We start from the raw sequence: 17,663 nt of genomic DNA, 5'->3' as shown, positions 1-17,663 counted from the left end.
TGGTACACTTTGCCGAAAATATCCTCCCCCGTCGTAGTCCCTTTCAGACTTTGGAGTGCTGCCAGCTCCTCGCACATCTCAAACTCCACGAATAAAAATGAGCAGCTGCACGGTGTCCTGCACGTCTGTGCTCTCATCCAGTGCTAATGAAAAAAAAATTCAAATTCTTTTGTCTTCTGCTGCAGCTGGGCATATACATCACCCCCGATTTCTTCAATGCGTCTGGTGATTGTACTCGCTGATAGACTCACGGCATTAAAGACATCTTAAAGTTTAGGGGCTGGTGAATTGTGACGTCATCGCCATTCGTCAGCAAGTCTCAAAATGGCAAAACCATGAAGAAAATAAAACTAGTTTGGAGATACAGGGGTTCATACAACATTTATTAGGAAATATGTGTGTTGGCTTCCGCTTAAAAGAGCAGAAAGTTGAAAATCTCCCATTAATCAATGATGACAATAACAAACACTTGTCAAGCCATGTTTATCTATATAGCCTTAATCACAGAGAGTCTCAAAGGGCTGCACAAATCGCAGACTATTGCAAACTACAGACTTGTTACACCAATTGATCTAAAACCTACATGAGGGCAAGGAAAACCTCACTTCACAATTGTTCAGTCTAAAACTGCACATTAAGCATACAATTAATGGAATACACACAAAAGGCAACACTGACCTTCCTTTTCACTGAAGCTATGACCAGCAAGGACTTCAGGAATAATTAGCATGTTGTTTTTTTTAATTAACTCAACTTGTGCTGTTTTCATAGTGTCAACTTTTGATTGAATACATTAAGTGATTATACAGTCCAGGAATGAGACGTTTTAAGCTAATCAAATCCCATTAGGATTTAGGAAACCGTTCTGAAAAAGTAAAAGCTAACTGTAGTCATTTACAATCAGGATTTGGAAAAGTGTATTATCTGGAAAAACTGTTGCCTACTTTGTTTCTTTCCCGTTGTAAAATACGACTTTATAAAAATATATGAACGTGAAAACTGTAAATGCTATTTTTGTTTTTTACACTTCTACACTATTTCCTGTAGAAGTAAGGCTTTACTAAAAGTGCCACTCTTCCTTTCACCTTGTATACTGTTACTTCATATAAAGGTAAACGTTGTAAGTCCGTTTTGGTTTGTTGCCAAGGCACTATTAATTATTATATTCACATAGGAACCTAAAAATAAAATGAATATGGTGCAAAATGTCATGAAAATGCCCAGAATTAGCAATACAGTAGACCCCTGGTTACAACGACCCTGCCCTAGGATGTTTTGACTTTACAATGTGGAATAAGATGTTTTCCCCGGCCACTTACTTTATAAATTTTTCCCAATCGATGACGTCAACAACAAATGATTTAGTTGTGACCAAAAAACTACAAAATTTAAACTTTGTGGTGTTCAGGCATATGACTGTGTGAGTTACAGCTCTAAGATGACACCCTGCTATTGGTTGACGTCATTTAAAATGATTATCTGCTATTGGTTTACGTAACGGCATCGTGAAAATGCTGTTATGCTACCGGCCGAACTACCTCCCACAAAGCCTTTCTCCATTCAGTTCGATATCCTGTGTGCTTCGTAAAGACTTTGTGAGTTGGCAATACAATAATGTATTTAACCTTTTGGGTCCCAAGGCTTGCAGTGATGCTAAAGGGACAACCAAAAACATAACTGTGGAAACGAAGCTTGTGATAAATAAATAAGTAAAACAAGGACATCTTCTAGGGTAGGGATTGGCAACCAAAAATGTTTAAAGAGCCATATTAGACCCTAAAAAAGTTATGTTTGTAGCGGCAAAAATTAAAGAGCCTTATATAAGCCTTACAAGGAAGGTAAAACACACTTATTATATATATGTATAAATTCATTCATTGAAAAAAATGTTTGTTTTTCTACAGAAAACATATATTATCCATTGTAGAACATTTTTGAAAAATCGCCATGGAGCCACCAAGAGGTGGCAAAGAGCCACATGCGGCTCCAGAATTGATGTTTACCGACCCTCATTCCGGGGGCATGACAATCCTCGCTAGTAAGCATTTTCAAATCAGTTTTATTAATTTGCCCTTGGCATTTCCTCCCCCTTGAATCGACCAGCTCAAGTCTAATCCCACCAAAGATGTATTTGATTTTTCCTTCACATTTATATTTATTAACTATGTTGTTTAATCCTACTCAAATATATTATATGTAAATACCTAAATATAACAAAATAGTATATAGTAAGCTTTTATTTGTGGTAACGAAGGTGCTAACCTATTAACTTAAGTTTTTATCCCTCACTACACGACAATTTTACTTACCTCAGAGCTGATTGTCGTCATATCCCGGGGGTCTACTGTATCTGAAAACGGCGTTGTAACATTTTTCTTCCTTGAAGACAAATCAAGTGTGAACTGTCCCTTCAAATCGCCGTTTCTGGTGCACTTTTTCATAGTTCGTCTTCGATCTTCACCTGCACGGCGTCGGACGGACTGGCCGGCGTTTCTGTCTGCGTGTCCCAGTTGCCGTTGACCAGCATGTTGAACTGCACGTCGGCGTAATGGGAGAAGTCCTGCGTGTAGGCGTTGAAGTTGTGGCCCGGGTCGGCGCCGATGAAGGGCCTCACGTTCGGGATGCCAACTGGCTCGGGAAACATGTCCATGAAGGCAGGCAGCTCCATCAGCTGGCTGAGGAGAGCCAGCTCCTCACTGTCCATGTTAGTGTCCGGGAGCTCGGCGTAGCACATCTCCCCCAGGGGAACGGAGTCCGGCTGGGTGGAGCACGGCGACATTGTGGAGTGCGGCAAGTGGAAGGGATGCTCCGGTGCTGCCGAACACTCGACTGTTGAGAGGATATGAGATGATTGGTTTGCAGCAAGTGCTGAACTGAACACGTTCTGTGCCATTGACAGCAATAGACGTCAACTCTGTTTCCTATTTAGCCTGCTGTCTGATTGAGTACCGTGTTTAAGACACACATTTGCAGACTGTGTGTGCAAATGTCAATCTCAATCAGATAGTCAATATGAATTAACTTGGCATTTACATATATACGCAGGAGCGTGACAAAAAGTAATCTCAAACCAAATCTCGATGTACTTTAATGACTATAATTCAGAAGCTCCAACAATCACGACAGCCTGTAAAGATGAGTTTTTTAATGTTGTAGCAAAACTAGATATTTCTATCACTTTGTCATCTACATGTCATGGGACGGGAGGGCTTAAGAACAGTCGCATGGTTTAGCATGTGTACAAGCTGTTGTGATTGTACAGACTTCTAAATTGTATTCATTCCAGTAAGTTTCAGGTTAGAAAGTACCTTAATGGGAAAATATGGCCTCTAGTTACAGAGGCGTTTCAGGATGCAAAGTCAAAAATACATTACAGTACGCGCTGCCATTCGCCGCTCCCAGAGTTCTACCCGGCATGCTCTTCGTATCCCCAGTTAAAGTTAAACGGTAAATTAATATTTTTATTATTTCCGTCACTCTTTGTTTTTTTACATCATATGCCTCTCGGTTTATGAATATTGTGTGCCAATTTAATTTTTAGATTTTCTGATACTCTTATGATTTATTCAAAACCATATCATACTTTTGGAGGGCTAGGAACAGATTAGCGTGTTTACATTCAAAAGGCATCTCTACTCACAAATGTTTGATGTGACAAAACCACCCCCAGAACGAATTCAATTCGTAAGTAGAGGTATTTCTATAGTTCTAAGCCAGCTACTAGGCGCTGGGGATACCGCAGTGTTTAAAATGTAGGAAAATAGTAGCGGCTTGTAGTCCGAAATTAACGGTAATTATTTTCTCTATTGAAAACGAATAGATGCCAATACTGAACTTATATTAACACTGTATAAATGAATGGATTAAATGCACCCACGGATTCCAAAAGATTAGCAATAACATCTCTTACCAATTTTCTCTTGGAAGTTCATGTCTGATTTGATTTTTCTCTTACGCTTCACTTCGTACGGATCTGCAAGAGAAAAAATGTCAAAAATGGTTGAAAAACGTGCTGCGGAAATCCAATTACTGTAATCTTCCACCGTTTTGTGCCTCATAGGTTGACAAAACAGTTTGACCATTTTGGCGCTTGGTCACCAATTTCTTCAAGTGTGCGGGGTAGCAGGAAAACCGAGACTTGACACATGCATTCTAAATACAAAACACTGCAATGAATTTGAACAGAGTTGAATCCTCGAGGAAGCGAATGGTCCGTTTGTAGAGATAGGAATTCCGACTCTTCTAGAGGACCAAATTTTTGGGCTCGGATCACTGAAAAGAGCAGGCTCTTTAGGCTCCTAACAGATCTTCAAGTTGGTTTTGTGGCTTTAATCTACATATAACCAATTATTATGTACAGCAACATTATGCACAGTACTGCTTAAAAAAAGGAAAATAGGGCAAAAAAAAGACAGAAATTAAAAAAGAAACAAAGAAGAAAATGAGAAAAAAGTCATATAAGAAAAAAAGAGCTAAAAAGCCAATGAAAAAAGGAAACAAAGGAATAAAAATAAAAGTAAAAAAGACAGGTTAGGGTGGGTCCCTTTCATCGTTATATTCCTACTAATAATGTAACATTATGCATAGAATGAATTAATAATACAAGTAGTTTACCACTACATATTAATAGCTTTTTTTACTCTACAGTGAACTTTTAACTCATTTATACTATGAACCCTTTTATACTAAGCAACTTTAAATTCAAGCAACTCAGAATCTCTGAAAGACTACAGAAAAACGACAGAATGTCAATTCAAAGTATTGACTGCAACAACAAATAAATTATGAACTGAAATGCCAGAATAAGCTTTACATTTTTGTCCGAACACGTTATCACTGAAAAACATCTCATCTCTCATCTCATCAGCTACACCGCTTCTCCTCAGTAGGGTCGCGGGGGTGCTGGGGCCCATCCCAGCAATCATCGGGCAGTGGACACCCTGAACTGGTTGCCAGCCAATCGCAGGGCACATGGGGACAGACAACTCACTCGCTCATTCACACCTAGGGACAATAAGGACCGGCCAATTCACCTGAAATGCATGTTTTTGGAACAAGAGAAAATAAAGCGGGTGGGGTATTTCCTGTGGTGTGTCTTGGGCAAGTACAGTCAGGTGGTGCCCATCCGTCCCCAGGCCTATTACATTCCCCAAAAATGAGCTACAAAGTTGTTTTAGTGACATTTGCACGAAGAGGGACATTTCACGCAAGTCGGTTGACGCGGCATCCGCTATTGACACCAGCACTGTCTCACATTTTTTGCGACGCAGCCTTCATTCACCTTTTCTTTCGGCCCTTTAGTGAATGCTGTATTGTAATCGCTATATAATTAAATGGTAATGGCTATTTTGGATGGTGACATTTTCCAGAAATACGTGATGCAAACAGGAAAGAAAACCGCGGCGCTTAAGGTATGTGGAGGAACGTCGCATTTGGTATTCTGCAGCGAAAGACGCCAAATTCCTCACACGGTTGGCGCTAGGTGTGCGTGGGGCTTTACACATGATCAATTATGTCCAATTCCATATTGGACATAATGTGAATAATTCCAGTGTAAATCATGTATTTTGCAGATCCACGAAAACTGGATATTTGCGATTTTCATTTGTGATTTTAACAATATGTGTGTAAATATATAAATTTCTCCCCATATGGCTGTTGGGTAAAAATAATGGTAATATGTTGCTTACATTTTCAGTTGCAGGAAGTCCTTCCCAATGCAGTCCATGATCACTGGGAAACACTACCTTAAGTATTGCAAGGCCCAAAATAAATGTCCATAATTGACTGGTAATCCATGCACGAATAGAAATTTCATAGCCCCCTGTTTAGGTGTGGCATGCACATGTCCTCTTGGGCATGACCCATAGGGGGCGATGATGCTTCATAGGACAAGGTGACACAAACTAATACCAGCTGCCTTTAATTCCGAGGGAGGAAATGAAATTGCAAAGCGCAGCCATCAGAATGCAGTCGGACGGATTTTTAAGTAGACTTGTTGTGAAGCATGGTGACTATTTCAAGCTTTTAGAAGCACTTCATCCTAAATTTAAGCACTTTTCAAGGCTTGCAAGCACTTTTATCAACTCTGTGCAGAATGTGTTGTTTAATACAGATAATTTTGATCAGCAGCACGGCGGCGCAGTGGTTAGCGCTTGTGTGTGGCACAGTTCATGTCATGGGAACCTGTCGTGGGTTCATATCCAGCTCCAGACTTCCTGTGCGGAGTTTGTATGTTCTCCCCGTGCTTGCGTGGGTTTCCTCCAGGCACTCCGGTTCCTCCCACATTCCAAAAACATGCATTTCAGGTGAATTGGCCGGTCCAAATTGTCCCTAGGTGTGAATGAGCGAATGAGTTCAGGGTGTCCCCTGCCCACTGCCTGGAGATGGCTGGGATGGGCTGCAGCCCCTCCGCGACCCTAATGAGGATAAGCGGTACGGCCAATGAGATGAGATGAGATAATTTTGATCATCTATTTTTTCTATATTCAAAATATGCTAAAAATTTCATTTGTTTTGCAGGTAAATGGTTTGAAGAAAAATCAAGTTGGAATCAGTAAATACTTTTTCTATTTAGGTTATGTGAAGGACAAGGGAGTTCTGACCCGGATTATATGGCAGGTAAGTGAAAGTGACAGGTTCGCTTTCCATCTGGTCGGAGAGGCGTCTGAGGGTGACGCTGACGTCCACATCCTCGCCAATGTCCTGGTCCTGGTAAGGCGGCGTCTTGAAGACAATGGCGATCTGCCGGTGGACATCTGTCTGGGCAAACTCGCCGTTCGCCTTCCAAGAGCCGCGCCGGAAGATGATCTCGATGTCGTCTGCGTTGGGGTGACGTCGTGTTAGCGACAGATTTTTTGTTTTTCTTACAGCCGGCTGAGGCGGCGCACCTTTCTGCACTTTGTCGCACAGCATGTAGATCTCCGTCTTGCCGGTGCAGGCGCCGCTGTACTGGTTCAGCTTATTGATTTTTAACTGGGATGTGGTGGTCGCTTCTGACGGGGAGAGACGAAAATGCAATTATCGGCGCTTGTTCGTCTTGCATTGGGATTTGTTTGTGTGCGTTCATAACTTTACAAACAGCCTGGAGAGTTACTTGATGATAACGTTGCTAATCAATTAGTCGTGGATTAATAGAGAACTTGTTAAACTCTTTATAATGAACCGTGGTGATAAAACAACTCAAAACTAGTTGCCAATTACTATGGTAATCAAAGATTGTTAATGAACCGATTAGGTGTTGAAAAATGATGAACGAGAACTGCAAAAATAGTTGGCGATTATGTTGACAATCTGATTTCTCAATACTGTATATATATTTTTTACCTTAATATGATTACTAATAAAAAAATAACAAGACTAGCAATGAAGATTAGTTGTTTAATCTCTGAAAATGATAACACCTCAAACAACTAAAAATGTGTTGATTAAATAACAATCGATTATGAAAGTAATGGATTAGTTGTTCAACGTCTAAAAAAAAGACTTGTGAAAAAAGGACAATATAACTATTGCGAATTACTTTGACAATTAATTAGTTACTAAATAATTGATCAGTTGTACTAGTTGGGGATTAATTAACCACTAATCGATTGGCTGTTCAACCTGTAAAAACGACTGCTGGTGGAAGAAAAACTACAAAAAAAAAAACAGCTACAAAATGCGTTGATAAAAAATATCCATTTTAAAGCTTATCTTAAAACAAGTACACCACCGGGACAATTCTGTTTCACGCTATGTGTTAATAACCCCGTCTCCATGGTAATCTCCTCCCACCTCCTACCACTAAAGATGTTAACAGTAAAAAAATAATTAACAAAAAGTTAAGGATGACTTAATCAATTAGTTTAAATTAATTTTCAACCTTTAAAATGATTTATGGCAATAAACAACAATACAGAGTAGTTGCTGTTGTCTTTCATAACCAATAAGAACAAAATATATTGCTATTTTGGTCATATTTGTTATGTTTGAGTGTGTGTGTATTGCCTACTCTTGTCATAGATGGGATTGGACAAAACCGGGCTGAGACTGTCGTTGGCGCCGTTCTCCCACTCCAGCTCACACTGGAAGCACAGACGAACGGCGTTCATGTCCATGTCCTCGATTCCCTTCGAGTGACCCGCTAGGAAACATGGACCATCACCATCAATCCACTTTTCCACACGCAGAAGAAATGACGTGATCAGCCTACTTAGAAAAGGGTCAATGTTCTGACTTCTTCTTTTTTGCAGTGAGACTTCGAGTTCTTTCCTCCTCACACACTGGATGCCCAGGTTGGCGAAGCTAGACGAGCACAGAAAATCTAGAATGAGTGTATGAAGCAGGGATCCCCAACGAGGTTCTAGCAAGCACCAGGTAGCTCGCCAAGACACCAGAGTAGCTCACGGACTATTTCTCAAAATAGTTCAGCCAATAGCTTATGGTGATTTTCTCAGAAATTCCATTTCTTACTGAAAGTATGTTGACTGAGCTTATTGTAACCCTATTTGTAATGAATATGACCTGGTAAAAACAGTACTAACAAAGTAGCAATGTATTCTTAACGTAAGTTCTTTTTTTACAAATGCATATCCAACTTTTGGCCATTTGTGCTAATCAGTACAAGAAAAGGTTAGTCCTGACTTAAAGAGACTGTATTTTATTCAACCCCCAGATGTTCCTGTATTGTGTAGTGCAACAGAAAATAAGTGCTACAAAGCTTAATGAAGAATACAAACTACTGACCCTCAAGGTGAAAAAAACGCACCATTTTTCTTTTCCTTTTTTTTGCCTAGCTTTTCACAATGTCTTGGAATGGCGGACAATGTCAGCTCCTAATAAGTGAGCCCCGTGTAATGTGAAATAAATACCAATCTCTCAAACTACAAGTACTATGATAGTTCATGGATTTTTGCTTTTCATTCAAAATCAATAGTTTTTTTCTTTATACAATGAAGATTTTTTTTAACCACTAAAAAGTGTTAAGTAATATACAATATCCCTTTAAAACAGTGCTTGTCAAATCATAGGGTTATTTCCCTAGGCAACGTCTCTTTTAATTTTTTAATCTATAATAAAGCGCAAATGCAATTTGACAAAACTAGGGAGCCATCAATGGCAAAGTGCGATCCATGGTGTTGGTGTAGGGTTTTTTTTTTTTTTTGCACTGAGCAGCCGCGCCTTGCACATAGCAAAGCGTACGAAGTTATGATAAAAAGTGTAGAAGACTACAAGTGACACTGTGAAAAAAACACGGATGAGATGACAATCGAAGAGAGACTGAGATAGAAAGACCTGTGGCATCTGTTGTTGTGAGGATTCAAGGTGACCACGCAGATACCCGACCCAGTTGGACAGTCTTTTCCCACCAGACAGTGGGGGTGAGGCCGGTGTGGGGGGTCTTTGGTAACCAGGGAAACAGTGACAGTCACCTTCTTCAAGCCTTTAATAGAACCTTGAATCTGGAATGGAGTATTACAGAAGAATTGGGTAACTAAAACATATCTAATATACCCTCTCTCTTGCCATATCCTCTACCTCAATTGCAGGCTGTGTCTTGTTACTCTCGCTCCCGGACACCCCCAGAATGCTACCGGCCGAGCGTCCCTCGCACTCGTAGCGGAACCTCATACCACGTTCTTTGGGCTGCTCCACCACCGCCAGTTTGGGCTTGTCCAGATGGAGCTCCAGAATCTCTCCTCCGGAGCGGACCTTGGTGGAGGAGGCGGGGGTTTTGGAGGTGAGTGAGCATGGGGGGGCACGGCCACGGCGAGAGGAGGGAGCCGAAGGGCGTTGAGACATTTCTTGGGGTGGGTGAAGCTGCTGCAGGGGAGAGCTGAAGCTGCAGCTTGACTAAAAGAAAAGAAAAAGGTGTGTTGGACTTCAAGGTCAGTGATTGTGATTAATTAACACATTGATTAACCACCAACTATTTTTTCATAATTCATTAATGCAAATTGCAATTTGAAAACTATGTTTAGTTTTAGAATACAGGGGTTGAACTCAAAACTTTTTATATTATCTGATTCATTGACAAAAAAATTATGGAATCCACTTCATTTTGCATAGAGGTGCCAAAGTTGATCACTGAATCGACATCCAATTAATCGCCAACTTCGTTTTAATCAGTTTATTGTTTGGATATCTTCCGGATTGGAATGTGTTTCGCATTAGGATGTAATAGTTTTTTAATTGAATTTTGTAATACATTTTTGTGTTGAATGAATAAAATATTGGTGGCACGGTAGATGAGTGGTTAGCTCGCCCGCGGCACAGTTCTGAGGTCATGGGTTCAAATCCAGCTACATCCTGTGCGGAGTTTGCATGTTATCCCCGTGTTTGCGTGAGTTCCCCCGGGTACACTAGTTTACTCCCACATTCCAAAAACATGCATGTCAGGTTGATTGGCTGGTCCAAATTGTCACTAGGTGTGAATACCTTGTATTATACACTACAATATCTTTTTACTCCATTCTTTTTATTCTTTTACATCTATTACATTATCATTATTGAGAGTTTGCGTGTCAAATTATTTCTTGTATATATCATGTTTATGGTTTATACTGGCTGAATAAATGAATACAATACAATACGAATGACCGAGTGAGTTGTCTGTGTGCTGTGCAACTGGCTGGCAACTAGTTCAAGGTGTTCCCTGACCAACGCCTGAAGAAAGCTGGGGATGGGCTCCAGCATCCTTGCGACCCTTGCGACCATGAGCGTTGAAGATAATGGATGGATGGATTAAATCACTAAATCAGCTTTTTATTTTTAAAACATTTTTTATGGGGACTTCACCGTTTTATATCTATATCAGAAAGAAGTTGTTTTTTCTACCACTTGGAGGAGCTAAACAATACACAATGTCCCTTTAATCAGACCGCAAAGTGAATCTGTGTTTAATCAATGAATTAAAATAATGTTTTCATTTCAAATTTTTTTTTTGTCATTGTCCATTTTCCATTGTCCATTATCCATTATGAGTCAAATCATGATACACCTCACAGCCAACAGGCCGAGAAACTTGATCCTAGCCAAGAGGCTAAGCCAAGGTCCTAGCCAAAAGGCCAAGAAGCGATAAGTGCGAATGCACCGTTCGCGGAGGTACTGCAATACCGGGCCGATGCGTGGAGTGGACGGAGCAAGCTCCTATTCCATCTCCCCATTACAAAAACACTTGATCTTAGCCAAAAGGCAGAGAAGCGATAGAACAGATACTTCTCTATTAGTTTTAACTACAATATCAAAGAAATATACAGTCGTGACAATGTAGTCGCTGGCTTAGTTAAGATGCTAGAATAAGTTAGACAAGGTTAAAGGTTGAACTCTAAACTGAGCTTGTTAAATCAAATACTGTAATTAAATTATAAACAAAATTTATATATTCTATAATGTTCAATAATGTAACAGTTAGCTCAATAGTTAATCAGGGGATGGTGTAAAAATAGTCTGTAGTCGGCAATAGTCTGCGATCTGTGCAGCCCTTCGAGACTCTTTGTGATTAAGGGCTATACAAATAAACATGACTTAACTTAGTCAAAAAATAAACAAAAAATTGAAAATATAAAACCACCCATATGTGCAACCTGACAAATATTTATGAATTTTACAAATATAAAATAAGTACAATAGTACCATGATTTTAGGTCCTGACTTTAGCTCAATACATATTGGCGATATCATGAGAAAAAACACATCTTTTTTTTTGCTTTTCTGCATTTTTTACATTGTTAAGATTCCATTTGGAACAAGTAAAAAAAAATAATAATAAAAAATAGATAATTCTTTTTCACAGGAAGGCAAGAATATTTGTTCATCCAAGAGAAAATAAAATAGCCATTGTTGAGAAGGGTAAATTCTGCAGATAAAGGTAGAGAAGGAATCTCAACAATTAGTCAATTCTAAACATAGATTCATTTGATGATAGGTTTTAACTTCCAATATGTTTACATTAGGTGTTTTTGTGTGTCCAGACAACAAAATAATTGAGAAGATGAAGTTACAACTTTCATTTCTACCCAAGCCTCAACGTGAGCTCGATGAGCACCTCATGTCAATATTTCTCTATTATAATTGTTGAAATTGGTAAGCATAAAGAGCTTAAAATCATGCTCAAAAGCAGGCAAACTTTCAAGCCCCCCTCTCCCCTCCAGACAATATCAACACATGTGAAAACAACCGAGCCACCGACCAGTCCACCTAATATGACATCATCCAGAAAACATCCAAAAGCACTGACCTCTGAGGAACAAGAGAAGCAACAGTCTGAAAAAAAAACCCAGCCTGACCAAGGAAAAAACAGACCGCGTCTGTTAATGTGCCATCTTAGAGAGAAAAAAAAAGTCTTAACCCGTGCATTGTGCCGGACCGCTTTAGCTTGAACCAGACAACAAAAAAGTGCCGAGTGGCAGCAGTTGAGAGGAAGTAGGAAGTGGGCTCACTGAGCAGATCAATGGAGGAGTGTCTTCTGGCCAGGAATGTGACCTCTGAACCCGGCGGGAGGGCTCAACCAGAAAAGAAGGTTGAAACGAAAGTAGGGTGTCCAGTTTCGAACAAGAACCTCATTGCCGTGACGTCATTTTGACAAAACCGACCTGCCTGACTTGCTTTGTGCCAAAAGAAGTCACATGATTTCTCCCAACATCAAAAATAATCATCACTATGAAATGAAAATACTTTTAAGGTGTGAACAAAATACTAATAGTTAAGAACAAACATTTAATTGTGTGGCCTTCAGACAACATTTGAGTCGCATTTTAACACCCTTAACTTTTTTGAAAATGTTTGGAATATTCGATGTAAGTAATATGAACTATTGCAATCCCTCGCTACTTTGTGCTTTGCAGCCTCAGTGCATCACGGGTTGAAAAGCATTATGTGATCCATTCCCCGATCACATATTACTGTGAGTGGGTGCTGTCAGAGCACCTTTTGGGCGGGCCTGCCAGTAATTTTTTTGACAATATTTCCACCTAAGATAAACTACACTTACACGGCTGTGATCCCCAATCTCATATTGCAGCTGAAATGACCAGCAAAAGGCACTTTTGTCAGGAGGCATGCCGATCTGGCCTGCCTAAATTGAAATGCACAGTGCTGGGCGCGATTCATTATTCCCAGTTGACTTTTACTGAACGCAAAGGCCAGCGAAGCACATTTTTTGTCCTGTTGCGAGTAACTGAAGCGTAAATTCATGACCCACCTGATATGAACTGTAATGTTTTAGCTGTGATCCATTACTCCCAGTCAAATATTGTTGAGAGCAGGGGACGATAGAAAATAATTTTACCACGTGTAGCTGCTCTTTTTTACGTTCTTTCCGCCAAAAATGAAAAGCATCTGTGCTTCCGCAAACCATTATCCCCAATCCCATATTTCTTCAAGTGTGCACCAGCAGAAGGCACTTTTAGCTGCAATCCACTATCCTGAGTCGACTATTGTTGAGAGCAAGAGCAAAGAGAGCAAATTTGCGTCACACAAGGTGTCTTTTCTTTCTTTCTTTACGCCTAAAATGAACAGCACTTGTGGGGGTGCAATACATTATCCCCGGTCATTTATTGCTGCGAGCGGCAGAACACATTTTTTAAATGGGTAGAAGGGGGGCAGAAATGGGTTATTTCACAGGTTTTCGTATATCATAGTCTACACAACTCTGTCATTATTCTAATCATCATCATGATTTATATTTTTATTTATGTGTTTTTATTTATATTCTAATATATTTATTTTACAAAATATTTGATATCCCATAGTGTAAAATTATGTTGTTACATTTTTTATTCCAGAAACATCCATTCATTATCTGCACCACTTATCCTCAGTAGGGTCGCGGGGGTACTGAAGCCCATCCCAGCTGTTGTCTAGCAGTGGGCAGGAGACACCCTGGACTGGTTGCCAGCCAGTCGTAGCCCAACCTCAGCAACATACTTCTATTTTATATAAAATATTTAACTTTTTTGCACATTTTCTGCCACACACAGAGCCAAACAATAACCTAAATTGGAATTGTTTTTTGTTTTTTACCACATTCATTTGAAATAATTTCATATTTAGCATACAGGGATGGAAATGAAAACATTCCGAGTTCATCCAATTAATCACTAAATAGTCAAACTACTTGAACCCAACCGATTTATTGAATCGCCGCCATTGTGTAAAAGAAAAAAATGATTTACTAAAGAATCATTTAATAATTGTATTTACTAATCTATTTAGTATTTTTAGTTGATTTCTCCATTTTAAATTCATCTATGCTTTTGTATATAAAAATAACATCTCTAATACTTATTTTTGAGGGAATCATAGTGCTTTTTCCATCCTCCTGGAAGGAAAAAAAAAATCTTGGAGTAAAGTGTTTTATGAACGACAACAACAAAATTTCAAAAAGTAAACTTCTGTTCCAGCCATTTGTGTGCAAACTCGTGCTGAGATACTTTTCGGGGAAAGTGCGCCTTTCCTCGTAAATGTTAAAATATTTTTGGGGAAAAAGATACAACCAAATTTAATAGCACAACTGTCCGTCAATATTGACCTCATTAAACTGTGTAATAATTATTATTTTTTAAAATCCATTTGTTTAAAAGGGGCAGAAGCTCTCGCACCACCTAATGTATATGGGTACACACCCCACCTTGCAGCCCTAATTCTACTTTGCACATGCTTGTTTCACTCCAAGCATGGAGCATCAGGAACACAGTTCTAATCAAAGCCATAAAACAACGTGCATTTTATGTGATGTGATAAAAAGAATCTCAAACAAAACCAAAATGGCCTCACCAAAACCAGAACAGCCACAATCACAGAATTCTTCTCCGGACTTTGATAAAAATAACTTTTCTTCTCCGTAGCAACTCAGCCGCACCTTTGCTAAAATTCTGCATCAATGCATAGTCTTTGTGCCAAGCAGCTCAAAAGCACATTTTGATTCACTTATTTACAACATCCATCATGGATTTAAGAGAAGGAAGCCAAGCTTTGATCACCCCATGCCAACTATGCAGTCGATGCTAACCGCGATGCTTACCTGGCACGCGGCACCTCTCGACACAAGCAACGGCTGACACAGCGGGGAGGAGGCGGCTGAGGAGCAAAGCCGGTGTGTTTTGTGGTTGTGGCTACGCAGCTCGATGGGAGGGAGTTGCGGTCTGGGGAGGGATACTCCTGGGTGGTCCTCCGTGATGATCTCCTGGATCAGGTCTGAGAGAGTCACTTGTGAGGAGATGTGTAGGAAAATGGATGCCCTAACAGTGCAAAATCTCAAGTAAGAAGAAAGGTGTTTCCAAAATGTTTTTTTTCTTGCTCTTTTGGCAGTCAATTTTGCCAATTATTTTAACATTTTTTCTCAACGGTTGCTCTTTAAAAAGTCCGCTTAATATCAGAAAATAATTTCGAAGTTATTTTTTTTTTCCAAGTATGGTATAATGCGTGGAGATCATTTTTATCATTGTAAATCTTTTACTCGATTTGCCATTGTTAAGACATTTCTTTTTTTTTGACAAAACTGTATTTTTCCCTAAACGCTTGCAATGCCAAACTACAAACCAACAGTTACAGATTACAGACGGATACAAATTTGAGAATAAAATATACAGTAGTAAAACAAACCATAAAATCACAGACTGCTCTCTACCCAGTGAGGAGGACATTGCTGAATCGTGTTACTGGAGCAAGATGACATCGTTAGTAAGGGCTCCTCTCACCCCAGCCACCACCTATTTGACCTGCTCCCTTCAGCAGATGCTACAGGTCCCTTTTTTTTCTCCACAATCTACCCTAGACGTTGCAATACATCCATTGTTTTACACACTATTGCTACTGATGTCGTTGCCAATTTTCTGATGTACTTACAATTAAGGGATATCTATGAGCACTACCGTGTAAACATTGCCTATATACCGGTATTCTTTAAATTTATTTTGTGTTATTTTTCTTTAAAGTATTTTATCACATGTCGCGTTTAATCTCACTGTATCGATGACAAAGACTATTCTATTAAATTATCTTCTTCTCCATACCATAAAAACAACACAAAAACAATAATAACTGGAAACTATTTGAAGCAAATTTCTGTCATGATGTTTTTATACATGAGTCATGTGTCATAATAACCGTATAACTGTATGGTTTGAAAGAAGCTGGAGTGAAGTGTAGATGCTGTTTTAAGCACGTTTACTTATTTAGAGACTCAATTTATGGGTATCGGTATTTATTCTCGGCATAAGTCACGTGATGTGGCATGCCACACTACCTTTAGGTCTAATTCAGAAACGATGACGTCATCTACTCACCAAAGTCGGATAGTCCTCTCTCTGCGGGGGAAAACAGAAAGTAAACCACCGGTGAAGAGAATAAACAACAAGAATGATATTAATGGTAATGTAGTTAAAAGTAGCTGTATGGAGTCGGGTATTGGGGGGGGGTCATTATTTGGCCACGACGTCATCCCTTGCCATGAACTCCCACTCTGACACACAAATGTACACAAACGGCTAAACTTACCAGGAGTACAATGGAAAACGTCCATGTCTCCAAGCGACATGAAAACAAACGCAATATGTCGTTTTACTTCTAAAAGATAAAAAGTAAACCTCCTCTGCAGGGTTTGGGGTTGTCTGTTAACGCCTCCGAAGCCATTTAAAGTGGGCAAAAAGACGATGACCGACCGCGACAAAGAGATGGAGCAGAAAGTTTGCAGCACTTTCGGCGCTTCCGTAGCAGCTGGCCGCCGATTGGCTGTCGGCTAGCCTGGAAATCCCCAAACGTCATTTGGCTCACGGTCCAACTATTCGACGGCCTCCGCGGCGAAAAAAAAGTCCAGTCGCTCTAACAACGCTGCCATGCGGTAAACGATCAAACCAAGCAAATATTTCCAAAGGGATCGAGAACACAGAATAACAAAAAGGTTAAAACATTATTTTGTCAACATAACCTTTAAATTTTGCTTAAAAACTGACATTTTCGACAACTTTCTTCAAATGACGTCATCACCCTGCGCCTGTTGACACTGCTGTTGTTAATCAGGACGGCAATTAGCTTGCTAAAGGAATAACAAAGTACTTTTGTTTTGAAGTTTTGCATTTGAAACAATTGACTTGAGCTTTTTACTGAAGTATATTTAAGTAATTTTACAGAGGACATTTAAATAGTCATCCAGACACCAGAGATGGTTGAAAGTTATTTTTGTGAGGATTTAAAAAAAAAAAAAAACACAACCGTTTTTCTCGTTATCTAATGTGTCGATTTGGGGGAATCACTACAACCATTATTTAAATTTGGGGGTAATAACTTACAACCAACTTACATAAAAGGGACATGGTTCATTAAAAAAAGCACCGGCAGGAGATTGACAGTTCAAGTAAAACACGCCATAGAAAATGCGGGCATTACTTTAGAAACTACGAACAAAACTAACTTGAACAGTCCGATTGGAAGGGCAACATTATTATTATTTTTAAACTCCAATCGATCTACACTTATTATTCTTGGCTGCTAATGATCTCAAGTCTAGTAAATCTGAGCCAGACATGGTAACTAACCTGTATTTTAATGAGATCCCCTCATAGTAAAATAATGGCCTAAAAATCCAATGAAACCGCAAACCTAAATAAAAAAATAATTGAGCACACTGTTCTTTTTTCCCAGTGTTACTTATTACAATCAAAAATCATATTTTGGAGAAAATA

The 17,663-nt window shown here is 39.5% G+C and overlaps 1 protein-coding gene and 1 pseudogene across 3 annotated transcripts; both read right to left on the bottom strand.

The window, feature by feature from the left end:
• Positions 1-362: 362 nt before the first annotated feature.
• Positions 363-16,786, bottom strand: relb (RELB proto-oncogene, NF-kB subunit). Of its 3 annotated transcripts, none has more exons than XM_088346239.1 (11): positions 16,480-16,786; positions 16,269-16,289; positions 15,005-15,177; positions 9,520-9,834; positions 9,277-9,443; positions 8,195-8,286; positions 7,994-8,125; positions 6,891-6,995; positions 6,606-6,821; positions 3,911-3,973; positions 363-2,829 (listed from the first exon to the last, which is right to left on the bottom strand). In XM_088346239.1, the coding sequence occupies exons 1-11, from the start codon at positions 16,517-16,519 to the stop codon at positions 2,438-2,440; spliced, it is 1,716 nt and encodes a 571-aa protein (XP_088202365.1). In that variant the 5' UTR covers positions 16,520-16,786; the 3' UTR covers positions 363-2,437. The 3 variants fall into 3 exon arrangements, with proteins under 3 accessions (XP_088202365.1, XP_088202366.1, XP_088202368.1); XM_088346240.1 differs by having other exon boundaries at positions 15,005-15,221; positions 16,480-16,783; XM_088346242.1 differs by lacking the exons at positions 15,005-15,177; positions 16,269-16,289; positions 16,480-16,786 and adding an exon at positions 12,221-12,376.
• LOC148357969 (U2 spliceosomal RNA) lies at positions 11,064-11,188 on the bottom strand (annotated as a pseudogene).
• Positions 16,787-17,663: the final 877 nt, after the last annotated feature.

Source organism: Urocampus carinirostris, chromosome 10 (assembly GCF_059441175.1).
Source record: "Urocampus carinirostris isolate Australia breed hairy pipefish chromosome 10, RoL_Ucar_1.0, whole genome shotgun sequence".
Lineage (NCBI taxonomy): Eukaryota > Metazoa > Chordata > Actinopteri > Syngnathiformes > Syngnathidae > Urocampus > Urocampus carinirostris.
The sequence above is the reverse complement of the archived record's forward strand: the minus strand, read 5'-3'. Positions and strand labels throughout refer to the sequence as shown.